General features: G+C 38.3%; 1 protein-coding gene across 1 annotated transcript; it reads left to right on the top strand.

Annotated features, from left to right (window-relative positions):
• The first annotated feature begins 351 nt into the window (after nt 1–351).
• Nucleotides 352–2011, top strand: LOC115448921 (apolipophorin-3-like). The gene is made up of 4 exons (XM_030176546.2): nt 352–774; nt 859–1074; nt 1324–1482; nt 1770–2011. The coding sequence occupies exons 1-4, from the start codon at nt 730–732 to the stop codon at nt 1917–1919; spliced, it is 570 nt and encodes a 189-aa protein (XP_030032406.2). The 5' UTR covers nt 352–729; the 3' UTR covers nt 1920–2011.
• The last annotated feature ends 7025 nt before the right edge of the window (nt 2012–9036 follow it).

The raw sequence follows: 9036 nt of genomic DNA, 5'->3' as shown, positions 1-9036 counted from the left end.
TGCAGATCAAAAACTAAAGTAAGATAGTCTAGCTCAGCTAAAATAGCCGAGAAAATTACACACATTAATGTTCATAGTTTCATGGCCCACACGTGTGTATCTAGACTGATGACGAGGTTCGCAACGAGCGGAAAAAATATTATGAATATTCTGGGTTTTAAAAGAAAACGGTTCGTGTACGTGTGGCACGGCGCGCGTGTGTCACGGCCGCGGGCGGCGGCGCACTCGGCGACAGACCCGCGGTCATGATCACGGGGTCACGCGTAATCGCACCGAGTTCAGGACGCGCTTATCATCGCGCGACTCGCAACCCTTACCGCGAGCCGTTCCGGTTCTCTCCCAAGCGGGCCCGCGCTAATTCCCGTGTGGCCGCTCCGGTGTCCACTCACGTGTCCGCTCCGATCTGGCGGCGGGCGCGGCGGGTGGTGCACACCTGGGCGGCACCTGTGGCGGTGCACGCGGGCGGCTGCAGCTCGTTATCTCGGTGTCGCGGCCCTGCTGCACCCGGACACGAGTTGTTTGTAAACAGGGCGCAGGGCTGCGCTGTTTGCACGCCGCAGGAAAATTTGGTCGCGAGAGTGTTCCAGCCGTTATCGGTGCGCTCGTTATCTCTCCCGGCGCGTATATAACGCTCCTGCGCGCCGCACTATTCACAGTCGTCGGTGTGTTGCAGACGGACACAGACTCATCAATCCCTCGCAGCTATACTTCCAGTCCAGTCACTTCATCATGGCAGCCAAGTTCGTCGTGGTTCTCGCCGCGTGCGTGGCCCTCGTGAGTACTGCATTAGTCTAACGTGTCATGTAAGTGTGTTGTGTTGGTAGTGTAAACTGTCTGACGCTGGTGGTGTGTTCACAGTCGCACAGCGCGATGGTGCGCCGCGACGCTCCCGCTGGCGGCAACGCGTTTGAAGAGATGGAGAAGCACGCCAAAGAGTTCCAGAAGACCTTCAGCGAGCAATTTAACTCCCTCGTCAACTCCAAAAACACCCAGGACTTCAACAAGGCGCTTAAGGATGGCTCCGACTCCGTGCTGCAGCAACTGTCCGCCTTCTCCTCCAGTCTTCAGGGAGCGGTCAGTAATAAATACATTTTGCATTTCACACAGAGCCAGCCCATGAACCATTGTTAATGTTAGTTTAGATTAGTGTACCTAACTCGTAGGACCGCACCTATCTAACGACGGTGGTGATGACCATTAACATTCTATAGCATGCCTTAATGCTGTTCCAATATTCACTTTTACTGGTGCATATTAAGTGGCGGCTATAATTAATGGCTTTTACCGTTTTAAAGCGCTGATGTTTCGTATGTGATATTCTAGATAAGCGACGCTAACGGCAAAGCCAAGGAAGCGCTGGAGCAGGCGCGCCAGAACGTAGAGAAGACCGCCGAGGAGCTGCGCAAGGCGCACCCCGACGTCGAGAAGGAAGCCAACGCGTTCAAGGACAAGCTGCAGGCGGCCGTGCAGACCACCGTGCAGGTCCCTACACACTACACACTACTACACTAAAAACAATGCCTCTTACATTTGCCAACTCGTTGCACTTACACATCTTATCGAATCAACCGTTTGCGACAATGTAGAGTAATCGGCATGTCAGCGCAAACTACTCCCACGGGTTATTTCCTATGATTAAACTAAATCTCCTCGTTGCTTATACTCATCCGGAATATATTATCTTGTGATTTTGGATCAAGTGCCTCGTACACGATGCATATTATATATCACAAACATTGCGATACTCAACGATATTCGTAATTGTACAGGAGTCCCAGAAGTTGGCGAAGGAGGTGGCTTCTAACATGGAGGAGACAAACAAGAAACTGGCGCCCAAGATCAAGCAGGCCTATGACGACTTCGTGAAGCACGCCGAGGAGGTGCAAAAGAAACTGCACGAGGCCGCCACCAAGCAGTGAGGAGGCTCCGCGCATGCGCACACGACTCCGCGCCGTGACCCGCGTTAACCTCACCCTGCACCACGCATACAATAAAGCTCTCTTAGATTTAATACCTCCTTTTATTGTAATACTAGATGTTGCACGTGGCTTCGCCCATGACAAAAGCCTTTCCCGCGACAAATAAAGAATACCAATAACAACGTACAACCCCAGCACTATTCAAAAAATCATCTTTTCTTTTGGAGCAAATTAAAGAGACAAAAAGTTACCGATATGTTAATGCAAGACATGGTGACCGTGTATTAGATTTTATCCAAATCCATTCTGTTGTTTCTGCCTTTACTTCTAACAAGCATCCAAACATTTTCACAAACTTTCGAATTGGTCCTATTAGTAAAAAGTAAAATAATATTCCGTATACAGTCAATTATACACATTCTGAATACCAATTCTCAGGGACTTTGCAATGACGTTGTAATATTTTAACCGTTTGGTTATATCATCAAATAATTAGATTATATTTTATCCACTTACCATTAACGATACTGGTTAAAGTATATCGTTTCCTAAAAAAATATATAAAACAAAAAAACTGTAATATATTACTAGACGGGATAATGATGAAAGAAATATAGTAAAATTCCAAAACTGTATAACTAATCTGTCATGATGTAAGAGGTACTTACCAGTGAGACAAGTTGAAAAGCGCATCAGTTGCGAAGGGTCCATATAAACCTATACATGCCGGCTTAAAATATAATTATTATTAGAACGATTTGCAGACCGCATTTACGCATATCAGTACCGATATGTTGTGCCGGCTTTAGGAAAACTTCACTCGTCGTCACTGAAGCGCATTATTTGTTTTATGAGACATTTGTACAGTTTTATGATTTATGTTTTACTGTAAAAAAGAATAAAAAAACTATGATAAATACATACTCTATTACAGAAATAAAACTAAGATACATATGTTATAAAGATAAAAACAAACAAACTAAACTGAATTACATAATATTCTATAAAGTTCTTATATAACCAATACATTTTAAATACAACAAACAAATGTAAACCAACTTGGGATATAATTGGCGATAAATTACGTACGCAGAGTAATTAAAATACAAAATAGATTATAATTTATAATAACGACTGCCTCGGTGGCGTAGTTGTACTGCCTGCGCGGTACGGCAGCGCTCTGATGTCCTGGGTTCGAATCCCGGGTCGGACAAAGTGATTCATATTTGGGTTTTTCTGTTCAGTATTAGCCCGGACTCTGGAATTTATGCCTAATATGGCGATAGGTTCCCTATCACATCATGAGACAAGTGGGTGCCCTGGTTGCGCCTCTGCATACAACCTTGGAATTTTTATATCTCAAAAACAAATATAACCTAAAATACATATTCATAACTACAAACTAATAAGCACTGTTATTCTATTATTTTCTTAAGCATATTAATTTACTGTTTTCCTTGCACTGAGTATGAAATAAAAGAAACTATTACCTCATTAAGGACTACAATCACTGTGGGTTATTATACATATAATATAAACAAAAATAGTAAAACGATGTAATAACGAGCTTGTTAAATATTGGTAACCCATAAGGGTTGCTGAAGCGCCCTAACCTCACTGCGTTACTACACTGTTATATTGTAAATATTTTCTTCGAAAACCAGCACACTAAAGAGACGATAAAAATAAAGTAAGCAATTGTTAAAATTACAAAATAGGAACGGGTATAAAATAAAAATACAGTTTCCTAATTTTTCTGTTCTGAGTTCAATTATGTATTCTTATTTATTTTTTTTAATATTTTTCAGTTAGTGTTAAAACAAGTTATCTAAGGTCTCCGCGACCTAATGAATTGTAGCTCGAACTGTAACTTATTCAGTTCGAGGCAAAAACGGGTGTGCCATTGCGTCCTCGTGAACATGGGGCATAATAGTGGGGTATCCTGTGCAGTTTGCCCGAAGTTTATAAAATACACCTATTTTCCTATTAAGTATGCATTTCTTCGTCACTAACACACACCCTTTCGAATACTCTTTCTTTACGTACCACCACAAAAAGAAGTCTAAATGTGTTAGCACGGGTGATCGAGGTGGCCAGCTGATGTTGATAGCTGTGAGCCATCCAAATAAAATAATATAAAATAAGATGACTTCACATTTTTTTTAAACATTTAAACGCAAATATTAGTTGGCAGCTTAATCCCTATTCCTTAGTTTCTTATTTCCGCACCCTTCTGCTTCACAATCGCACACCTATCCCAGTGGCGGTTCTTCCATAGAAAACCAAAAGCCTGGCTTGCCCTAAACATATTGACACAAAAAGGAATATGGAACAATAATCATAATTTTACGGTCGGTGCGGTAAAGAAAAAAATTCCTGCGCTATGTAGCGTTACACCGCGCCGGTAAACCGTGGTATTAAGCCGGATAATATTGCACACAAGAATATAGATATTAAATTAGTCACAAACATCTATCGAAAATATCTATTAAACCTGAATTAAAGGTAATTTTATGAAAATATATTATATACAAACGAATATCATATAATTTGTATAGAAGGTAAATTGGCGATAAATAAAAAAATGAGCCTTGAACTTGTCCGTTGATTGCGCGCTAATTGCTAAATCTTTATTGTGCATTTGAATATGTGAAATATAATTTGCAAATTAAAAATTCACACAATTTTAATTCATGCGGTATATTAATAATTAGCATTAGCATGGTTATTTACCATGCTAAGAGATTAGAAAATTAGCATGCTACTAAAATTAATTCGAAATAGCATTAATTGCCACCACTAACACACACTAACATACACCACCAAAAAACCTTTCAGTAAGCATACATTTCTTTTTTAATATAAAACACGCGCCGAAAATATATTTCATCATTCATTCTCTCGTGGGCTTTTACGGATAAAATGCTACCACACACATAGCTATATATTATAGCAATCAGTACTAGAAATAAAGCCAAGCTTTAAAAACAGTGTTGCAAAGTGTATTAACTTACTTCTAAAATATTCTGCGTAGTATTTCTTTTTTGAATAATCTTTTATTTTTCATGTATATTTAATGATTTTAGAATTAACATACATAATTCTATTTACATCATATATTTTTTTTATATATCTACTGTATATATTTAATTAACCCTTAATTTGATAAAGTCCGGTGTGACGGACACTTATTTAAAATAAATCCTGCCAAGTTTTTATTTCATGTTCATCGATTTCTAATAGATTAAATGTTTATTTATACCATAAACAAATAGTAAAAACAAAAGTTATGATTGTGACAACATTGCATATGTCAGTTGGGACGCAAAATGTCTGCGAAAAGAGGGCCACCTGTTTTTCTCAAGGTATTTATAATTGTTGTTCTTATTTTTTGTGGAAAAATGAATTGAATTATAGATTTATTTATTAGATAATAAACACGTCAATCATTATTTACAAAAACATACGCACTTTATTACATTTTTATGATGTTTATTTGTAACTAAAATGTTTTGTCCGTCACAGCGGACATTGCTAATTGTATAGAAAAGTACCACTTTATTACTATGTCCGCTGCGGCGGACAACGCCAAAATGTGTGTGCTTTTGCTTGTTTGGTTATGGTGCTGAGTTTGGTTTTATTTCTTTGCCAACAGCCTAATCGCGCAAGTAAAATTATTGCTTTAGTGTCGAATGAACATGCACCTTCCGATGTTAGCGAAATATCAGATTCGGAAACTGAATTGCATGATGCACGTACTAATTTTTCCACCCCGCTATCTTCTCCTACACCATCAATACATATACATCCGACGACGAAAAATTAAAATCCGAAGATGCTGATATTATGCCAGATTCTATCGTGCGTGAAATTGGCGACTCCATGGAAGAAGGACGCTGCAGGTTCTGCCAAAAGAAAACTGTCGCGTATTGCATAAAATGCAACACAAGATTACGTTTCTTGACAGGAAAAGCCCCCAGAAATTGTTTTTTAAATTTTCATACAAAATAAACTGTACTTCGGTATCAATTAATTCTAAAATGTTCATTTCTGTATTTTTCTTTAATAAAAAACATAAAAGTAATTATGGTTTTTATTTTCCGTAATTTGGCAGTGTCCGCCTCAGCGAACATATAAATCTGACCATTGATTTCACAGTAATTGGCAAGGTCCGCTGTGACGGACACCACTTTTCCCAGCAGTGGGCTATTGTAGATTTTCTTTTTCATTTTTCCAGGACTTTATGACATACCCCTGAAGCCACAAAATTGTCAAATTCATATATTTTGCATATTTTTATCGGTGCCAAATTAAGGGTTAAAACCTTTTGTATATTTTCTTTATAAAGTTTGACTATAATTTGCGATTAGTAACTGGCAACACCAGTTGTTTGTTTTGATTTAGACGGTGATACATTTTTTAGAGTATTTGTTTATTGTGTACGTGTTTTTGAGTTATTTTAAACATTTGAATATAAAGAAGATGAGTGAATTGATTTCTTATAATAGTTTCAAGTATGTGAAAGTTTGATAGTCGAGGACAAAGTAAAATTTGATAGTTTATGATGAAAAACAACAACTTTCAACAAGCAGGCGCGTGGCGCGACATGTATGCCTGATTTGAAGAACCTTAAAAGGTATTCAGATTAGTCTCCAAAACTAATTGCCGTGATGGATGTTCCTATTACGAATAAGTATTACATAAGTTGAATCGTTGGTTTTACACATTTTTCTCGAACGAGACAAGTGCTTGGGATACTTCTGGTAAAGAATAATGATTTAATTGGCGCTGTTGGAAATATTCTAATTTCTAAAAACATATGAACGCAATTATTTTATTTCATAATTTCGGTAAACAGTGAAATGTAACCTCATTATTTCGGCAATTAAGTAGGTACAGTAGGTATATGACGAAAGTTCAAAACAAAACATTGCGCGCGACACTCGACAGTCATTATATTGTTACTTTTTATAAGATTGGTTGATAATTGATATTGGATATTAATTGTCATTACAAGAACTTTGTTTCAGATGTCATGACGAGTAATTTTTTTTAACACTCGTTTTATGTGTAACGGAGACAAATTTGTTTTCGTGCTGCTTTGGCTTGCCCGTACGCCACACGGTAGGCGGGTGCTTCTTCAAAAAACGTTTTTACCAGTTTTATGCACTTTTAAGAAAAAATCGAATTAATAAGGTTTTAGCTTTCTCAACTGATCTTAAATAATGGTATGACCATAATAAAACAAAAGGCATCAAATATGTCCCACTCTTAATAAAACAATGACCCATTCCAAAATTGCCAATTTGTGGGAATCATCAAACCACCAATTTCTGTTTACGACCTTTTAGTTTCTTCCCTTTTTTTTCATACTATAGGTTTAATTTCTTTACCTATCTGTTGGCGACGCGCCGACCTCGTCAGCTGCGTGCCGGCCCCTCCGATACGAAAAATAGTGTCTAGTGCGTGTTTGTGACATGTCCCGACAATAGTGAAAAGTGTTAGCGAATAAGTGATTTGTAATTTTTTTGTCTTATATTGATTGGAACTTAGCATAGATTTAATGTATAGCAGACATTTTATTATGTTATCGGATAGTGCTCGCTGAGACCTTTTTATCAATATATAACATGTATGTGTACGACTTAAGATTAATTAAATAATTGCCGAAAATGCCAAGTGTCATAACGAAAATAGCGTAGAAATTGGGTCAATAGGTCGCGGCTCTCTCTACGGTATAGCCGCGACCCAGGTAAGCTAACTCGTTTGGCGAGTTTGTCATGGGCTCAAGAACTCACCTCAAGAAAGCGAAGAAAACTGAAGACTCCTGAAAACTGAAGACTCCTGAAAACTGAAGACTCCTGAAAATTGAAGATTCCTCAAGAATATTCAAGACGACGTACCTTGGAAGAGTCACAGGGACGGGGTGTATAGGGACCATAGGGTGGCGCTTGGCACGGCATTACGATCAATTATTGTTTCTTATTTGCTATCTCCCTCTAACACACTGCACCTGCCGATGTTCAGGTGTTACGTGCATACACACCCACACCTACATACACACAGTTACACGCCTTTAAGAGGCATCACAGCAACGTGGGAAGAAACAACGGGCTGGGTACCGGCGGCTGAGTTTTTTCAACTCAGATTCACGCCCAGCAGCCGCGAGTACCAGGTCTCCCGGCACCCCAACCCTATCTTTAATAAGCTCAATTTTATAGGAACTGCAAAGAGAAAGGTAGCATACAAAAATTAGTTTTCCGCCGACTGCCACAAATTAACAATTTTAAAATCGGTCATTATTTTATCAAGAGTGCGATGTACTGAGCGTTTATAAAATATTAGCAGTTTCAAAAAATATGTCGAGGATAATCATACTAGATACTCAGATTGACTCAACTTCAAGTTTGTTATAACGTTCTGTTACAGATAATGACGATTTAGATTATTTCTTACTGAAATAAAAGTAATTTTAATTGTAATAATACAATTTTTATTCAAGAGTTATTATAGGAATTAACAACGTTGCTCAATGAAACACAAAATTAATAATTATTTAGAAACTTAAAATAATAAATTCGTATTTTGATACAAAGTAAACATAAATCAATCATTAGGTCGCAAGTGACAGAAAATCGTCAAATTTTCTAGAATATGATATGAAACACGACTCGAATGTTCGTGTCGTTTGATTGTGGTTGGTCAAGAGATCAATGTGCGACTCACGTTTTGCTTGGCCACATTGGCCTTTGCCAAGCAGTGATTGGCAAAGGCCAATCACTGCTTTCTTCTTTGCCGAAATCTTTTAGACTTCTTTTTCTATCTTTTACGTTGCTTGCGTTGAGTTCGTGATGTTTTTTGAGCATTACAAGTGACTTTTTAACCGATTTAAAAAAAAGAAGAAGGTTTTTAATTCGTATTCTTTTGTAGGGTTCCGTACCTCGAAAGGAAAAAACGGAACCCTTATAGGATCACTTTGTTGTCCATCCGTCCGTCCGTCGGTCAAGACCCTTTTTCTCAGGAACGCGTGGAGGTTTATATCAAATACTCAGGTTTACTGTCCTATGTCTCGAACTATGACTATGACTATGTCTATGACTCGATTGTCGTGATGGGT

The sequence above is a fragment of the Manduca sexta genome, chromosome 9 (genome assembly GCF_014839805.1).
Source record: "Manduca sexta isolate Smith_Timp_Sample1 chromosome 9, JHU_Msex_v1.0, whole genome shotgun sequence".
Classification (NCBI taxonomy): Eukaryota; Metazoa; Arthropoda; class Insecta; order Lepidoptera; family Sphingidae; genus Manduca; species Manduca sexta.
Note: the sequence above shows the minus strand (reverse complement) of the source record. Positions and strands in the feature narration are given on the sequence as shown.

Coding starts and splice junctions, on each gene's coding strand:
- LOC115448921 (XM_030176546.2), top strand. CDS start 730: ATGGCAGCCAAGTTCGTCGTGGTTCTCGCCGCGTGCGTGGCCCTC. Junction 775..858: donor TCGCCGCGTGCGTGGCCCTC/GTGAGTACTGCA, acceptor GTGTGTTCACAG/TCGCACAGCGCGATGGTGCG. Junction 1,075..1,323: donor CCTCCAGTCTTCAGGGAGCG/GTCAGTAATAAA, acceptor GTGATATTCTAG/ATAAGCGACGCTAACGGCAA.